Source organism: Chionomys nivalis, chromosome 19, assembly GCF_950005125.1.
Source record: "Chionomys nivalis chromosome 19, mChiNiv1.1, whole genome shotgun sequence".
Classification (NCBI taxonomy): Eukaryota; Metazoa; Chordata; class Mammalia; order Rodentia; family Cricetidae; genus Chionomys; species Chionomys nivalis.
In genome coordinates, this window is record NC_080104.1 from 22,384,904 (window position 1) to 22,404,110 (window position 19,207).

Sequence of the window (19,207 nt, forward strand, 5' to 3'; positions counted from 1 at the left end):
TGTTTAACAGGGTAACAGATTGTTAGGGCAATTGTTGGCTTTGGAATTTTATAGCTCATTTTGTAAAATTCCATGATATAAAAACCCCATCTGTAAGTGAGTGACACTGGCTTTCTTCTTGAGACTGCCCAGAGCTGAGAGGGTGGCAGACAGGCTTCAGGGCAGTGAGCCAGAGGGGGTTGGAGAAAGGAAGAGAAAGCTAGTGCTTGAGAGGAGGCAGGATCTACTTTAAGGTATCAACGATGTCAACCCTTCCTGTATGTCATCTCAGTACTGTCTTTCTCCATCTCCGTATCCACAATGTGGACCCGGAAAGAAGGGAATGGGGAAGATTGGTATAAATGCTATATGCTATAATAAGACATGCATGCTCTTATGTCTTAAATGTTTTCTAGCAGAATTTGAACTGTTTGGATGAGCAGTTATTCTATCTTTGGTAGAAAGTTCCTTTTTAACCGTTTGAAACACCAACATCCAATTCCTTTTATACCAAAAGAATACCTTCAGCAAGGCGCCAATGTCTCCCAAGAGAGGAAGTGCAATCTGTAGTTAAGAGAGAGAAACTCAAATCCATGGCTATTCGCATATACATGAACATAATACAACATGAACATAGAAGTTGATATGTGTATGTGTTCCTAAAGTGCCATGCCAATTGCTTTGGAGATGGTGACCCTAACCAGCAGGCTCACTGGCTTAGCTTTATGTTTCAGGGCATGAAACTCACACACAGTACGGCTGGAACCAGAATGTGAGAACAGTCACTGTTCCGTCAGCAAGATCATGCGAGCTCACATGTATCATTGCTTTGATCATACACCTGTATGTTAGAGATTCATGACAAGGTAACCTTTATGCTTTCCCTGTGCTGTTGGTTTTAAGTAATATAATGTTTTATTTAATCATTTGGTAAAAGGAAATCACTCATCAGGTGGCTGAGAAATAGGAAGATTGTGTGGGGAGTCTGCCTTACAATTAGCTCTTACAGAAATTCTAAAGGTGCTTAAGTAGGGACAAGACAGACACCTGGGGAGCGTGAGCTGTGGTTGGGCCACAGGTCTTCACATGTCCTTTCAGAACCACTGTATAAGCCCGAGTGACAGTTGACAGGATGTGATTCAGCATTGGAAGTAAAGAAAGCCAGATAATGCTGCCGCATGCAGCTCCTAAGGGCTCAAAGGCACAAGCAGTGTGGGAGGGGAGAGACTCTGAGAAGACACAGTGAGGAGCCAGATTTGGATTTTATTATACAAAACTCAATGCCGTGTGCCATGTGGCCTCTCAAAACTGTAAGTGTTGGAGCTGAGGCTATTGAAAGGGACTTACTGTCACTCATAGCAAGATTTAACCTGAAATAAAGCTATGTAACACACGGTTAGCATCTAAATGCATTTTTCTGAAATTTTCAATCCAATTTTCATAATTGAATCATCGCATCTGTTCAGGGGCACTCAATCAATGGCTAGGTACCACACTGGAGGTAACTTACCTGCAAACTTTCATTTAGAAAAATGAAATTCATTTACTCACCCAGCATTAGAAAGACTAGAAATTGTGGCTATCTGTTTTATCTCAATTTTCCATGGAACAAAGACCTTAAATGCTAAGGCTCAGCCTGGGGCAAAATTGTACAGCTGAATTATACCCTTAGGAAATAAGAATTCATCACACACGCACAATAATGCTGACCCAGCTTGAATCCCCCCCACCCCCCCGCCCCTCTACAAAATAATGGGGATAAACAAAATCACCAAGCAGTCACAGAGCATTGCAATTAGTTTGGACAGCAAAATTTGCTTGGTTGGCTGTTTGACTTCTGGGTGCATTAAAGACACATGAATCAGGCAAAGCCTGCTTACATACCGGGTCACCTGGGGGGCCTGGAAGGCCTGGCATCCCGTCTCTCCCGGGAGGTCCCTAAAAACAGAAGTCGCTTATTCAAACCTCTGCAAGTTAGAGCTGATTACAATGGACACAGATGGGAGCTGGGGAAAGGTCCTTACATCATTCCCTGGGGTCCCTGGGGTTCCTGGCAATCCGGGCAGACCTCGAGGACCCTAGAAAAATGAAGAAAACAATGTTGCTAGGACTGTCTTTTGAGCAGTTTCCGGCAATCAAGGAAACTGAACTTCTTTTGTGCGTAGTTTAGTGAAGTCACTTACCTGAATACCTGGCTCTCCGGCGGGTCCTTGGGAGCCCTGGGTAAAAAGAGAGAGAATTATCTAACTTCTACCAGGGATATTCATAAATGCCCCATCCTTTTCTTAGCAGAAAAACGAGGTTTGGCACTTGCACAATCTGCAAACTCTGTAAGTCTTGCAGCCAGTTTCTGGTGGGCTCACCATGACCTCAAGCCATAGTTAAAGAACCAGATATTCAAGGCTGAAGCACAAGACTTTGCTCACTTACTTGGATGTTTCTTTTATTCCACTCTGCTGCTCTACACTCATAAGTGTGCAAGCAATGTGTTCATATCCTGTCAGGTCAGAAACCAATTGCCCATGGGGCTCAGGAACCTAAGCCTCCTTTCCTTTCTTTGTCGACTCATTTTTCTCTTCTTATTTGCTTATTATTTTTTTTGAAAGTAGATTCTTCTTGCATACAATACAATTCCAAGCACAGTTTCCTCTCCCTCCACTCCTCCCAACTCCCTCTCTTCTCTTCTCTCCCTCAGACCCGCTCCACTTCGGTTTCTTCTGCAGAAAAGAGCAGGCCTCCAAGACACAACAACCAAACACAGCAGCACAAGATACAATAAGACAAGGTAAAATCCCCCACGCCCATGCTGGACAAGGTGACTCAGCAGGAGGAAAAGATTCCCAAGAGCAAGCAAGAGAGTCAGAGACACACACTCTTCCACAGTTAGGAGTACCACAAAAGCACCAAGCTAACAGCTAGAACATGAAAGCATAGAACCTGGTACGAACACATGCGGGTTCTCATTTTCCTCTTAAGAAAGAGCAGGGTCCAGTGTTTAGTGGTGGGCGTCAATGGCTAACTAATAGCACCTGCAGTTATTTTCTTCTTCTGGAGTGCTGAGGTTTGGAAAAACCCAAGTGAGGCTGAAGTTAGCCAAGAACCCAATGACATTCATTCTGGTTATGCATATCTTTGAGTCATTGAATTTCTGGTGCACACGACTTCAGTTTTAGCACTCGGGAGGCAGAGGCAGGCTGACTTCTGTGTGTTCCAGGGCAGGCAGTCTTACGCAGTGAGATTAGCCAGTTATCCCTATGTAGTGACACCCCATCTTTAAAATCTTTTTTTTTTCCTTTAAAGCAGTTGGTACCAGCATTTGCTGGGTTCTTTATCTTATTTAAAAATATTCATAACATCGTTATTATCTAAGCCTTTTGTTGCCTTTTTATTGTGGTATTTTTTCCTATAAACTTGTTACCTGTTTAAAGAGTTATTGACATAATGTTTTATCAACTGTTAAAGTAGTGTGTAAATAATGGTTTCCACGCTGGCATTTTCACACACACATTGCTCCGATGGGTCTCCCTCCACCATTGCCCCCTCCTGGCCTGTTTTCTTCCTGGTGGTCTCCATTCTCACCACAAGACACACCTTCTGCTTCCCTCTCAGATGTATTCCATTACTCTCTCTTTTCTTCCCCTCCCATGCTTCCATTTCACTTATGTGACTTACACACACACACACACACACACACACACACACACACACAGAATTCCACATGGACTATTTGTCTTTCTGAGTCTGGCTCATTTCACACAATAGAATGATTTCCAGTTGAATCCATTTTCTGCAAATGTCATGATTTCCTTTTCCTTTATGGGGATGAATAAAACTCATGGTGTACACACACAACGTTTTCTTCATCTGTCGAGAAAGCCCCTGGGCTGGTTCTATCCCTTAGCTATTGTGAAGAGTGAAGAAATAAATATCAATGTGCAGTCTCTTTGGGGTAGGCTGAGCTAGAAGGCTTCTGGTATGGTCGCAGAGCAGGATAGCTGGGCCATGTGGTTGTTCTCGTTTTAGCTTTTAGGAGACCTCCTAGTGATTTCTGTAGATGTTGAAGTAGTTAATATCCACACCAGTTGTGTGTAAGAGCTACACTTTTTTCTCAGAGTATTTGTCTCTTGTGGTGATGATACTTTTCTGACTGGGGTGAGATGTGTGTGTGTGTGTGTGTGTGTGTGTGTGTGTGTGATAAATACTTGTGTACACGGGAGTCTTGGTGTTGGAGGCCCTGGAACTGGAGTTACAGGATGTTGTGGGTTGCCTGATGCGGATGCTGAGAAGAGCAGAACTCGCTTCCTTGGAAAGCTCACGCATTCAAGACCTGAACTGATGAGTCATCTCTCTCGTCCCCAAAGCAGCTTTAACTTTTATTTCCTTGATGGATAAGGACGTTATACACTTTAAAAGTTATTGATTGGCTATTGTGCTTTTTCTTTTAAGAGCTGTTTAGTTCATTAATCCATTATTGATAGGGGAATTTATTTATTTATTTATTTATTTTGGCATTTAGCTGTTGTAGTCTTTGTAGATGCCAGATATTAGCGCAGAGATGCCATCTTTACAGCCCTCCCCTGTCCAGTGGTTGCTTCCTTTCCGGAGCAGAAACTTCTTAGCTTCACAGTTTCCCATTCGCCAGTTTTTAGCTTTCTACGCTGCTGGATTTCATTTCAGAAAGGTTTTTGCATAGACCTGTATTTCAAGGAGTTTTTCCTCATATTTCCCCTATAGTTTCTGTTTTTATATTAAAGTCTTTGATTTATTTTGACTGATTTTTTTTTTTCTTCATGGTGTGTGATTTGGGTCTACTTTCTTGTAGATCTGATGATCTGTTTTCCCTGCACCATTATGTTGAAGAGGCTATTCTTGTATTCCAATGAATATTTTTGATACTTTCCTCAAAATTAAGGTGGCTGCGGCAGTGTGGATTTATTTCAGGGTCTGTTATTCTCCTCCCTTGGTCTACACATCTGTTCACGTGTCAGAACCATGCCGTGTTGACACTATGGCTCTACAGTGTCTGTCGAGATCAGGTATTGTATTTCTAGAATTTCTCTTTCTGACTAGGACTGCCTTTGCTGTTCAGGGTCTTTGGGCTTCTATATACATTTTAGCATTGCTTTTTCCAGTTCTGTGAAGAACATCATTGGAATTTTGACCGAGATTACATCGAGTGCATGGGTGACTTTTGCTAATATAGACATTCTCATGGCACTAGTTCTGTCCGTTTGTGAGCGTAAGTGATGTCTCCATCGCCTAGTGTCTTCTTCAGTGCCTTCAAGTTTTCATTGAACACGTTTCTGCCCTCTTTAGTCAGGCTGATTTTTAGGTAGTGCCCCCTCCATGCCTGGGCTAATTGAGTGAGAATTTCCCCCTGATATTTCTTGTTAAGTTTCTTCTATGCTATGTAGAGAAGCTACTACTTTTTAATGCTTAGTTTGCATTCTGCTACATTGCTGAAAATGTTTTACCACTCTAAGAGTTTTCTGGCAGTGTCTTCAGGCCTTTAAAGGCAGCATAGGGTGAAGTAGTGTCTGAACAGTGATGATTTGATTCTGTCCTTTCCTGTTCATATCTCTTCAATTTTTTCTCTCTTCTTACTGATTTATGTAAGACTTTGAGAACTGCCATGAAGAAGACTGGAGACAAAAATGTAACCAACTGGGTTGCAATAACTTGACTGAATATTACTTACTGTCCTGCCAGGGATTCCTACCCCTGGTGGGCCTGTGTCCCCCGGGGAGCCATGGATACCTGGTAGTCCTCTTTCACCCTGTGAAAGCAAGTGCTCCTGTTAGGATGAGGTTCCAGACATTTGCATCTTTAGTTACATTTTCTTAATTATTAATTCTTTTCAAAATTAGCTATGAAATCTGTATACCTTTGGCCCACGTGGGCCAGGTGCACCAGGATTTCCATCCAATCCCTAAAAGGAATAAAAAAAAAGTAAGATGACGACATTTCTTTTTCTACATAACTAAAAAAACTTAGAAGTTATAATTTAAAAACACGATTCATTACCCTTCATTTTACTTGAGTAAGCGTCATATCAAGAAAAGAGAGAATTTTTTTAGAAAGTTCTAGATTTTGAATAATTAGCTCAAAATATAGGGTTTTTAATCTGTGAAATTAAACATCCAATCTTCAGAATTATTGCCACTGATAATTGTTATAAAAAGTAGAAAGAAGGTAAGGGAAAATAGGCAAATCAAATGAGCACATTGGCTTTTGGGTTTTCTGGTAATACAATTTCCTGCGTCCTGAGTAGAGCATGGATCATATACACTCTCTATGAATGATGGTTTGTGGTTATGTCCTTACACTCCAGAAGGGCAAGACTGAGCGTTTGTTTTAAGGCAGTGTCCTAGTAAGGTCTATGGCTCACAACCTGTGTTTAAGGATTCATAGATCCCTGAGGAATCAGTACATAAGGTGCTGGGACCTTTGAAACATCTCAGTTTATCTGTAAAATACTGTAGCCTGTGTATCTTCTGCAGCTGAGACCTCTCGGCTTACATCCAACATTCAAATTGTTTTAGCTTTATGAGCTATGGTATAAGATCTATCTTTCCTTCTTTCCTTCTTTCCTTCTTTCCTTCCTTCCTACCTTCCTTCCTTCCTTCCTTCCTTCCTTCCTTCCTTCCTTCCTTCCTTCCTTCCTTCCTTCCTTCCTTCCTTTTTTTTGGCGGGCTTAAAGACTACAGTTGTATCTTGAAACTGTGGGCCCAGAATTAGCAGTACATTAACTCTCAAGGGCAATCCTAGTAAAAGGGTGATACTCACTGGTTTCCCTGGCAGGCTTTTCCCTGGAGGCCCAGCATCACCCTTTGGACCTGGAAGTCCAGGAGGGCCTAGCCTTCCACCAGCATCTCCCTGTGAAAACAAGATGAGATTCTTTCTCTGCTGAGGTTCATGATTGGAAGTTGGAAGACAGCAGTTTCCATTGCTTTATTTTGTCATAGCCAGGCAAACTTCATCTTTGTGTTCACATCTGTACTCACATCCTCAAAAGCATTTACAAGCACCTAGCTCACTCTAGGACCTGCCCTTGTTATTTTAAATACATTCATGTTCTGAAACAAGTTCTGTAATATAAAGTTGAACAGTACCATGAAACACAGACTTGTATATAAAATGTAGAGGCCCCAAAATGTGAGCCTATTTCCACCTTGACCAAAGATCGGAGAGTTGAAATTTATTTCTAGAAGACAGTAACTCCTTCAAGGTTATATTCTGTTTCTACCTCAAACAAAGGTTCCACCTATATTTTAGGTCTGTGGGTTTTGCTCTCCCAAGGTTATTGTCAACAGTTGTGGCTAATATCCAGACCTTGTAGTATTTCAGGAATAGAGAAGTAGATATGTTTCTGCCTCAAACAAAAGTCTAAGTTCCGGTTCCCTTAGGGAGATATCAATGGATTCTACTTAGGGAGTGGTTTGCCTACAGAATGTTTTGGTCTAGGGTGTGAGCATTTCTTATCTTGTTCTAACCACAAGAGTTTAAGTATGAATGTAGCCCATAACCTTCAGTTGGTATGTTCATTTCCTTGTGTCATTTTAATGCAGTTTTTTTTAAAATCTTACTCTTATCTTTTGGGATTGGGGTATTTTAAGAAATTGGAAATTAAATGCGGATGATTTCAGTACTCACTGAAACTCCCTCCCGGTACTGTCGTATGCTTCTGTTTCATTATTTTCACTCGCATCTTCGCCCTCTTTAACTATTTTTCTGATCCTCACCCTGGTAAGTGATATTTTTGTCGAAGCCGGTCTCCGACAATAAAACACGGTACAAAAGGCACGTCTATTCATGAAGTTCTTTAGATGATCTACATACCTTATTTCCTAGGGAGGACGCACCATATTGATATGTCATCTTTGCACACATTCAAACAGATGGTAAGAGGCAGAAAGACTTTTGAGAATTCAAAGCAGGACCTCAGCCCTAACATTTTCATTTTCAAGTTAGCTCATTTGGTTACCTGGAATTTCTTCTGTGCCATAACCATACCCGCGATGATGCATGACACCAGGGGCGCATATCACAGGTTATACGAATGTCTGTCCCCTGCACTGATCAATCCTGGGAGGCCCAAGCCTTGTTAGGCTAATCTTTGGCTTCTCTAGTGACTTTATAATCCTTGGTTTCTTCTTTCTATTATTTATATACTGTACAAAAGTAAAGTCTAAACAGTATACCTTCTCTCCTTTAATGCCTTGTATCCCTGGGGTACCATGTTCTCCTGGCAATCCCTAGAAAATACAGATTAAAGGGAAAGAGCAGTTAGAACCTCTCTTAATATAAGGGGACGGAATTTTAACATCTCTCTATAAGGTAATGCTGATTTGGCCTAAGGGGAAGTGTTATTTCAAAACACGTGGCTTGTTGTCTCAAGTGAAGTCAACAGCTATAATGGGAATCGGAAAAGAACTGTTCCACCTAAGAGGAGGGAGGGTGGTGGTTGGTGGCATCACAACCCAACTTAAGTAGTCAAGATACTTTTATTTTGTTCAACCACAGTGACTCTTTTCCTTTTGATTTTATTCTTTTTTTGTTGTTGTTGTTCCTAGACAGTTTAGTCTAACCTGAGGATTTTGTGGTTAATCTTGTGTTATCAATATTTTCTCTTTTTATGGTGTCTTTCAATGAGTTATCTCAGAAGTGGTCCAAAATTGGCTTGTAGGAAGAATAAAAAAACAAACTTTCCCTAGGCTGACAGTGGTGATGTATGCCTTTAATCCCAGCACTGGGGAGGCAGAAGCAGGTGGATTTCTGAATTCAAAGCCAACCTTGTCTACAGAGAGAGTTCTAGGGTGGTCAGGGCTATATAGCGAAACCCTGTCTCCAATAAACAAACAAACAAAACCTTTGCCCTATGGATTGGTTGTTCAAATTAGCAAGCACACTATGATGCTAACCAGGAGACTCCAGGAGGTTCAGGCCGTAAGCATCAGAGCAGGGAAAGAAGCCATGGACTCCTCCCAAGATGACAGAAAAAGGAGCGATCTCAAGTCTGCCTACCTAGAATCCTAATCATGGGCAGAAAGTCATTGTGAGCTGAGGGCAGGAATTTTCTCCATTTTGACCTAGTATCTGGTGGTAAGCTTTCAATTCATATGGGGAGCCCAGGATATTATCCAAGGGGTAGAAATCTGGGGGGAATCGATGAAAAAAATGCTTCCAAAGAGCATGAGGGTTTGTCTGTGTGAGAGAGAAGCGGGGAGCAGGGAGAGCGAGCCCACTCCAGTGACTTTATCTCACAGAACATTGGAAATGCTTGCTGTCTTTCTTGATTTTCTCTTATTTCCGTTTTCCTCTATTCTACAGTAGTATTGACTATGACAATTGAGTTAACCTGAGTTTCAAAGATTGGATTATTAGGCTCCATCTCAAAGGTCTTCCCAGTAGCAACCCCCCTCCCCTGACATCAGAAGTGATCATTCTGGGTGGTGGCAGTGATCCATGTTTTCAGGAAATGTAGTATAATTCAGCTCATTGATATGTTCTTTACGACAAATCCTAATCTCAGTTTCATCTCAAAATATTGAAGATACTATACATACAACATCTCCTGGTGGTCCTCTGGGCCCCATGGAACCTGCAGGTCCTTGCTGACCCTAAAATAGAAGATAATCGATGTTTTATTTTTATTTATTTATTTATTTTTTGTTTTTCGAGACAGGGTTTCTCTGTAGCTTTGGAACCTGTCCTGGAACTCCCTTTGTAGACCAGGCTGGCCTCGAACTCACAGAGATCCACCTGCCTCTGCCTCCCGATAATCGATGCTTTAACTCTGCATGAAAAAAGATTGTATTTGAGTGTTGGTGAAATACCTTGTGCCCTTGACAGGGAAGAGACGGACTTCTCAGCATCCCACCTTTGTGTACAGTACTGACATGTGCTCTGGGCTTAGCAAGACAGTTCTGAGATGCTTCATTTAATGGGTCTGCTCTTATCAGCAGGTGATAACAGGGTAACTGGCCTCACGCACTGCTGGGAGCATTCTCTGAGAGTCTCTCTCCCACCTCCCCCAACTGCTTTTTCTTAAGACACTCCTGTAGAATTTTCTCTGGGGAACGCAAGCATCTCAGGGATGCATAATTTTAGTGTCGAAACAGAGCCTGAATCCTTCCTTTCCCTGTCAAGAACGTGGCACAGGGTCATAGATTTAACTGATATTGTTTACTCTTAAAGCTTTTGTGGATGCCATTGTGAATTGCCATTGCTCTTAAAAAGGATTTTGAAGTCCTATTGTATACCAAAAGGCCTAGCTTCTGTGCTTGTAACAAATGCAGCCAGTGGTGCCGGTGGGGAGGGAGGTCACCATGGAAACAAGATAAAATCTCTGAGAACATCTGTGAAGAAAATGAGTGGCACACCAACGCCTTTGTGCATACAGGATGGCTGTAATCCCCACATTATTTCCCAATAGTGACTCCTTATACAGCTTAATATGTGAAGTACATACCTTTAGCCCTGGGCTTCCTGTTAAACCAGGGGGACCAGCATCTCCAGGTTCCCCCTAAATGCAAGAGTGGAAAGGAAAGTTAGACGTTACTGTTATTTCCAGCATCTCATGAAGGCTGCGAAGGTGACTGAAGAAATGCGGGGGAATTACCTTCATTCCCTGTGGTCCTAAAAGGCCGGGCTCTCCCTGTAAATAAAAGAGTTGCCATATGGGTCATTGCTGAATCCAGATAGGGTTGGACATCTTGATACTTTAACTGACTTTCTATCAGTCAGCATACAACAAAGCAGATATTGTGGAAGCTATGTGATCCAGCAATGCTCACCCTAAGACCAGATCCAGAACCCTTATTGTCAGGAAGTAACAAAATTCCTCATTTCATTTCTTTACTTGGGACATCACACATGGTAGTTTGAATGCATTTGGCCCCCAGAAGCTCATAGGGAGTGGCACTTTTAGGGGGTGTGGCCTTGTTGGAGGAGGCTGGGTGGCACAAGCCTTTCATCCAGACCTTGGGGATGCAGGGCACACCTTTAACCTGGCCCGCACCTTCTGTTGGAAGTGTGTCACTGCAGGGGTGGGCTTTGAGCTCTTTTTCTTAGGCTTCACTCAGTGTGACAGTCAGTGGACTTCCTGTTGCCTCTGAGTCAAGATGTAGGACTCTCAGCTCCAGCACCACCTCTGCCTGAGTGCTGCTGTGCTCTCGGCAATGATGAACTGAAACTCTGAACTATAAGCGAGCCCCCCCCCACCAACTAAATGTTTTCTTCATAAGGATAGCTGTGGTCATGGTGTCTCCTCACAGAAATAGAAACCTAACTAAGACATCATGGCACGTTAGCAATGAGCCATTCTCTACCAATAGCCAACCTCAGATGAGAGGCAGGATAGAATAGGTTAAGTTCAAAAGGGTGTGTGCTGGTAATCCTACTTCCAGGTGCTTAATAAAAAGAGAAAAATGGTATGAAATAGCACAATCTTTGCTTATTTTCCATGCCTCACTTGAAAGTTCAATCCTTTGCCTTTAACAAAAAATTTAAAAACCTGTACTCACCGCCTTAGTTTTATAGTTTAGATATTCTTCTACTTCTTTTCCTTCCTTCCTTCCTTCCTTCCTTCCTTCCTTCCTTCCTTCCTTCCTTCCTTCCTTCCTTCCTTCCTTCCTTCCTTCCTTCCTTCCTTTTCCCCTGAGACAGGATTTCTACCTTGGCTGTTCTGAAACTCCCTCTGTAGACTAGGTCAGCCTTGGCCGTTAACTCACAGAGATCCGCCTGCCTCTGCCTCCAGAACGTTGGGATTAAAGGCATGTGCCACCACTGCCTGCCAGTTTAGATATTCTTAATTGATGACTTTTATGACATTGAGGTATAACCACTAATAGCAGTAGGCTACAAAAACCAAACCAAACCAAAACAAAACCCTGAATAGGGCTGGTGAGGTGACTAAAAGAGCGAAGGTAGTTGCCCGTGAGCCTGAAGAGATGAATTCAGTCCTCAGGACCCACGTGATGGAAGGAGAGAGCAGACTCCCACAAGCTATCTTCTGACCATCATCATATATGTACCAAGGCATGCATACAAAATGTGGCACACCCATACCATCCCCCTAAAATAAATGTAAAATAAAAATACAAAAGAAAGCCTGCATAACCCAAATCAAATGTAAAAGTGTTACCACAAAATAGCATTGACCAAGCATTAAAGATAATAGTAAAAAACAGCAGAAGAAAGTACAAGCTTCAGGAAACTTACTCTATCAAATCAATTAGGAGCCGAACTACAAACGGGAGAGAGAATCAATGAAATAGCAAACCCAAGACAGCACTAAACAGCTACTTACTCTGTCTCCCTTTTCACCTCTGGTTAAAGGCTCCCCCTAGGAGAATGGGTAGAAACCAGAATCAATTATAAACACTCAGAAATCAACTCTGACAGGGGTAAGTGAGAATGACTTTACAGATTCCTCCACATTCCCAAACGAGCACCGAGTTAATCATTTTAATACCATTTAGGGGCTCCCAACAGCAGTCAAATTGAAATGCTGCCCTAGGCTAAACCTTGCTATTCTGAAATGAAGACGCACACACAAGCATCCATCTGCAAGTGAAGGGAAATGGGTACGGGTAACTGTTGAAGGGCAGGTACCCACTTGAATTTCCCACCCAGGCTAACTGTGTGTTCAAACACATGGAAGCATGGTTTCAATGATGCTCTTTGACGTCTCCGTGTATTCTAACCAAAATGACTTAAAAGGGGTTAATTACTGGGGAGACAATTGCACAGGTGTGTGGAACTGATTGGTGGCTCCTGGGCTTAGGATATAGGTCCCCTGGAGAGATAGATTTGAAGAATCACCCCACTCCTGACACTCTTCCTTGCTGTCTGTAGGTTACCAACCTTCTCTGGTTACACACACACACACACACACACACACACACACACACACACACACCCATAGTTAATCCTTAGCTATCAACGAGAAGTTGCTATCATTATAGCCATATACAGTTGAAGAAACTGAGGCACAGATTGGCCACAATTCTTCAGGCTGACTTCCTCTCCAGTGGTGACTGAGAAGTTTGCATGTGCCCAAGGATGAAGCCAGAGGATTTGAATCAGCTTGGTGGCCGAGTGTGGGGGCAGGAAACAACCACCTCTTCTTCTAAATGAACCAAGCTGCCCTCTAGTACATGCGAGGGCTAACTTTTCTCAGGTTAAAGTCACATATGTGGTGCAACCACACAAACTGTGATCTACGTAACACGATGTCATCTTTTATTATGGCTTAATTTTTACATGTTAGATCAGGGCCTTGTTTATAGTCTTGCTTTGCATATTTTCATCCTAAAATTATGTGTTCAGCTACTAAGGCATTCGCGGTGGGCCACTTGTTTCCACCTTTGCTTGAACCTTGATATCTACATTGAATTCCCCACTCCCTGGGGCTTAATCCAGGCCAGTGCCTTAACATGGAGCTGAATTCTAAATTTTCTCATCTTACTTTTTCATTTGGAAATTAGGTTTCACTAAGTTGCCCAGTTAGGACTTGAACTCTGTATCCTAGGTCTTCCTGCCTGACCCCCCTGAATAGCTGGGATAACAGGCCTGGGCCTTCAGGCCTGGTTCAAAGTCTACATTGATTGGTGTTGTTTGTAGGAATCTGCTTGACTGAGGTTTGCAATTTAGTCTCATCTCCCCTGAATAGTAGCTGGAGTTTGACTTTTTTTTTTTTTTGGGTTTTCGAGACAGGGTTTCTCTGTAGCTTTGGTGCCTGTCCTGGAACTAGCTCTTGTAGACCAGGCTGGCCTCGAACTCACAGAGATCTGCCTGCCTCTGCCTCCCAAGTGCTGGGATTAAAGGCATGCGCCACCACCGCCCGGCTGGAGTTTGACGTTTTTGAGCCCCCTTTCCTTATCTATAAATTTGTGAATTCTATCAAGATCCTTCTGTATACGTATTTTAGAGCTCTGATACATTGCACATGTTATCATATTCTAAATGCCAACTAGTGGAGGGGGCATGTGGCCATTTTGATGCAGGGTTAAAAATTCTATTTTAGATACTGACTATTCTTCTCTATGAGCTTCCTGGTTATTATGCCAAGTCGCCCTTAGGAACTATGCATTACTCCAAACATCAATGATATTGGAGCCACAGCACTGCTGTCTCCTGTGGGATTCCAGGCTCCAGCCAGAACTCAAAGTCTCCGTCTTTGAGGCCACACCTACAGAGCACAGCTGCTGCTCACAGAAAGTTCTAGTCTAGCTCCTGCTCTTGAACAAAAAGGTCGAAACAACAAAAAACTAATTGTTCTGCCCAATAATAACTTGTGGGAAGATAGGAAAGCAAGCAAAAACATATAGAAGAAGCCAGGTAATCAGAGAGTAAGAGGGGACTGGCCAGCCTAGAAGTTACGGGGAAAGAAGTTTGCTTATTTTTTAAAAAAATATTTATTTTTATTTTATATATATGGTTGTTTTGCCTGCATGGGTGTCTGTGCACCATGTATGTGCCTGGTGCCCACAGTGGTCACAATACTATACCAGATCCCTGGAACAGGAGTTACGGTTGGTTATGAGCCACATGTGTGGATGCTGGGAGTTGAACCCTGGTCCTTTGAAAGAGCAGCCAGTGCTTAGGACCGCTGAGCTATGTATCCAGCCCAAGGAGTTTATTTCTACTGAATAAAAAGGACAGGGCTAAGACTGGCCCACATGGGCAGCCAGGCTTCCCATGAACATGGAAGGCAGGAGAGGAAGCCAGAGGAATCCTGAAGAAGATAAAGGGCTCTTTAGGAAGCATGCATGCATTTCTTCAACCCCCAGTGATGCTGCAGAAACAACATTAGTGTCACTTGTGGGAAGCGCAGGCTTCCGGGCTCCACGCAGAGCTCCTGAGCTAGAATTCTCAGGGTTTGAGCCCACACTCATGTTTACAGAGCGCAGCTGTTGATCACAGAACATTGTTTTCTGCTTCATGTCTTGTCAGATCCTCCACGGTCCACCCAGGAATTTAAAATTGAGGTGGGTGTCACTGGGAAGGGAGACAGTGGAGAGCCCGAGGAGAGAGCAGGAGATGCTCTGAGTGGTGCCTGGGGAAGGGGTCGTACGATATTCCCCAGACCCTTTGAAATCCTCAACTGCAGGACACTGTTAAAGGCTGTTAGGGAGGTCTGGACAGGACACTGAGGATAAGGGACCAGAAGGTCAATAACCAGGGTCCATAGGTGCAATGGTGATTTCAAAGCTGCCAGAAACAATTCCTAGGGCTATTGAAGATGTCTAAGTGAACTGAGCAGAGGAGAAGCTCAGCTTGGTAGCGCCGAGTGCTTTTCCTATTGCTTCTGCTTGTCATGCAGGTATTTTAGTGACTTCTCCATTCCTTGTGTCCAATCAACCCACATCTCTAACTCACTCTGGAACATGGGTGAAGCAATTTAAAAAGATGTGCTGCATGTAACTGAAATGGCAAGACATAAGCTAATCCTGATTTTTGCACAAGAGTGAAGACCTGTGTTTGTTTTACAGAACTCACGTCCAACAAGGGCAGTATATTGTTGCCATCCCGGGGCTGGGGAGGCACAGCAACAGGATTCCTGAACATTGCTAGCTAGTCAGGCTTGCCAGATGGTTGATTTCCAGGTTCAAGAACACACACACACACACACAGACAGACACACACAGAGACACACACATATAGACACATAGACACACACACAGACACACACACTAAAAGTTGAAACTTTTTTTTTTGTAACTAGGCTTCTGCCATCTCTTAGGTGGTCCTATTTGAATACAAATGATGTGATGGAGTTTTTCTTTTCTTTTCTTCTTTTTTCCCCATGCGAGGAAAAGTTTTCAAAGAGAGCAGCCACAGCAATATTGGAAGGCGGCTTTGCGAAGTCACTGTGATCTCACAGAAACCAGAAAGGAAAATAACTTCAGAGGTGTACTGAGAGCAATTGCTTGAGCAGAGAGAAAAGCATTTTCAATTTTTAAGATAAATTTGTACCAGTCTTGATATATTGATTGTGTTTCTCACTTCAGATACGGTGTTCAGTCATCTCCAGGCAACTTAAATGGTTTGGGTGTCTGGGTTCTGGAACCAGCCTAACCTATGTGGAGAATGGGCTACCTCAAGGGGCTTTTTATATGAGTTACATGAGTTAATATATGAAAGATCTGGTGCCTGGCAAGGTGTGTACTTGCTTGAGAATCTGATCTACAAGATTCAGATTGTTAGAAGTAAAAGGTAACGGAATTGCTGCTGGGAAAATTGTTGAATTCTTCATCTGTTTTTTGCTTTCTCCCTCTGTTCTTAAGGATAAAATACTTACGGGTTCTCCTTTCTGTCCTTTAGGGCCAACAGACCCTGGAAATCCTGGCAGCCCAGAGTCACCCTGTCGAGACAAAACAGAAGAGAGACGCTGTCTGAGTGAAGAGAAATTCTCCCTTCAGCCCCAGAATCTGGCGGCCTGGGTCCAGGGCCTCGGTGAAGCTCCATACCTAGGCAGTCTGTTTGCCTAATGAGTCTTTGCCCTCCTCCATGCCGTAGGTCTTCCAGAAGTCCGTAACATTTTATTAAGACATTTAAAATTAACGTGGAACGATGTTAATTATTTTTCAAGGACAGGAAACATAGAGGAGAAAAGAATTACAGTTTTGTTCTGGTGTAGCCAAAACATTATTTCTTTAATTTTGCCTTTAAATGACACAACAGTCTGCTCCTGTTTTCTTTTCAGGACTCATTTCTTATTTTAGGTGGGGTGGGGGAGTCAGTGATCTCAGAGAGAGAAATGAGTCTGCCAGCTGTCCCCAGCATTTCCCCGTGCTGTGTGGATGACTGACTAGAGACAAAGAGATCACTCTCGCTGATATGGTGACAGCAGAAGCTTAGAAATGTCTGAGACACCCTTGTCAAAAACGTAGAGGAGGGATTTGTATGTGTCAGAAGATACAGTTGGAGAGAATGACCCTTGGGGCGGAGCATGCTCTTAACTGCTGCGCCATCTTTCTAGCCCTGATATATGATGCATCCTAGCAGAAACAGAAAAAAAAAATATGTCTTGTATATCCCCGGCAGTATTTTACCACATTGTAGGTGGTATGTGCTTTTCTAAAGAGAGTAAATCATGTCCGGTATAGGAAGATAGAGAAGGCAGTGAGCACTTACGGCACCAGTGCGTAACTGGTTTGTAAAACTCTAAACTGACCTCCATGTCACTCAGCAGGTTTGTGTTATAACATCCCCAGAACATAAGTCATAAAGGAAGCATACACCTGACAATTAGACTCATCTCGTTTACCAGAAGTAAGCAAGTGTAGGGGCTAAGAATCACTTGAAAACGCACATCTGCTCAGAATAATAAAGGAAGGGTGAAAGGATGAAGGCCCGGAGAAGGGGTTACGACGCTGTGATGTTTGAACCGAGGTAGGCAGAGCGCCAGTGATGGACAGCAGAGGGACCGAATGAAGCCTGCGCTTTGCGCTCCCTGGGTGGGGTTGGCCTTGGCTAAACCATAGCGACACATCTTGCACGTGAAATCTTGTAAATGTTTATGTCTAATATTAGATACGTGTGGGTTCTTTGTCATGTGACTTTTGGCGGTAGATACGAATGGAAAGGCAGTGATGAATTTGTGGAGCTTCAGAAGACCGTCTTCCAGCCCGACAATTCTGATGCTGCTTAGAAGGTCATGTGCTTTTGAGCCTCCATCTTATTTGTGCCACATTCTGCTCCAGGAGAAGCTGCGGTTTTCCCAGGAGTCCTTGCTCTGCCACGTTGTCCCACAGTCATTCATACTGACCAAACAGATGCAAATACATGACCCTCCACCACACTATGGGGTGCGCAAAGCCGAAAAAGACAAGGCACTAAGGATGGTAATAGCTCATAGCAAAAATGAGCTAAACGAGGCCTCATGAGCAGAAGGTACAAACAAAGAAGAAAAGCAGATGTTTATTAAGAGCCCGATTTGCTTCCAGGTGAGTTCATCTCATTAGATCTTAATCCTCCCATCAGTTCTTCCTGTAGATGATTATGCCCACTGTACAGATGGGGAAACTGATGGTTGGGCCATGAGGTGGCTTCCCAAGGTAACACAGCAGCGAATGCCATAGTCAAGGTCAGATCCCAAAGCTGATGCTCCTCCTACCCCTCAGTGGTTCCCAACCCGGAGCGCATGTCACAATCATCTCACACATGTTTAAGTGACAGAAATAAATACTGGTCTCTGAGTCCCTGTTTTGAGGCCTCAGAGCAGGCATTTATTTTCCTCATCCTCTCCCGGGGCGGGGGGAGTCTATGTCCAATCAGGATTCAGAGCCCCTGGCCACATTGCAAGCATAGGCAGAGACCCACACTAAGGACTTCACATTTTCACTGTGGAAAACACAACTTTAAAAAGCCAAGAGATGGATCCAGAATAGACAGGAAGTGGATGTGCAGGTAGAGTTGACTTCCTTCTTCCCTCAGTTGCTACACTAGGGTTTCCCCATTTACTCGTTGCACGGTTTATTGGCAGTGGCACTCTTTCATGATGGGTAATTTAAAAAAGCCTTCTGTTGGTGCACCGGTACGAGGCTCAGTGACAAGTTCCCTGTAGACTCTTCTAGATCATTTATTTGGGTAGGGTGACGAGACAGATATGCCACCAGCTTTTCCTGACTCCCCTTTAGATTCTGAAGCAATTAGAAGAGATCCCAAGTGGTAGGAACTGTCTCTGGAGTTTGAGATACACCTGTTTTCCAGAATCAAGTTTCTCATCAGCGAGGTCTTAAGAATTTCTAAGTGACATGTGCTTGCCAACGAGGAGGGCGACGCAGAAGCCAGCTGTTTGGTTTCAAGAAATGAATCATCATTTAAATGCTTTAAGAGTGTCGCACCCCCTTCTCCACACAGCGGTGCCATGTGACAAGCTTTGTGCCCTGTTGACCCTTTGCAAGGATGGGATGGCACTACAAGCTGTTGACTCCCAGGAAATAGTGTTGTTCGAAACCCAAGACACTGGAGTGACTCGGATTGCTATGGAATCATTTTCAAATCGTTTTCAGAGTGTCCATGTTTTATTTATGTGTTCTGTAGGCTTTTCCTTTTGAATGGCCAGTCTATAAGGAATGTACGGTTCCTGCTGAGAGGATCTCTTAGCGATACTTCCAGGAGAGAGACTCGCCGTCTTTTGAATAGATTGTGCTGATTTAGAAGACACAGAAGTCCTATTTCTCGGCCTCATGTCACAGTATCGTGCCCTCAATCAAGA

At 43.3% G+C, this 19,207-nt stretch overlaps 1 protein-coding gene across 1 annotated transcript in view; it reads right to left on the minus strand.

Moving 5' to 3' along the window:
- Positions 1-19,207, minus strand: part of Col19a1 (collagen type XIX alpha 1 chain) — a 311,078-nt gene that overhangs the window by 53,150 nt on the left and 238,721 nt on the right. Inside the window, exons 19-31 of the mRNA XM_057751349.1 lie at positions 16,286-16,348; positions 12,290-12,325; positions 10,601-10,636; positions 10,451-10,504; positions 9,546-9,599; positions 8,181-8,234; positions 6,766-6,855; positions 5,864-5,908; positions 5,678-5,755; positions 2,163-2,198; positions 2,004-2,057; positions 1,864-1,917; positions 502-543 (exon numbers count right to left, since the gene is read on the minus strand). Coding sequence (XP_057607332.1) covers positions 502-543; positions 1,864-1,917; positions 2,004-2,057; positions 2,163-2,198; positions 5,678-5,755; positions 5,864-5,908; positions 6,766-6,855; positions 8,181-8,234; positions 9,546-9,599; positions 10,451-10,504; positions 10,601-10,636; positions 12,290-12,325; positions 16,286-16,348 — 696 coding nt within the window. The remainder of the gene's footprint in view (positions 1-501; positions 544-1,863; positions 1,918-2,003; positions 2,058-2,162; positions 2,199-5,677; positions 5,756-5,863; positions 5,909-6,765; positions 6,856-8,180; positions 8,235-9,545; positions 9,600-10,450; positions 10,505-10,600; positions 10,637-12,289; positions 12,326-16,285; positions 16,349-19,207) is intronic.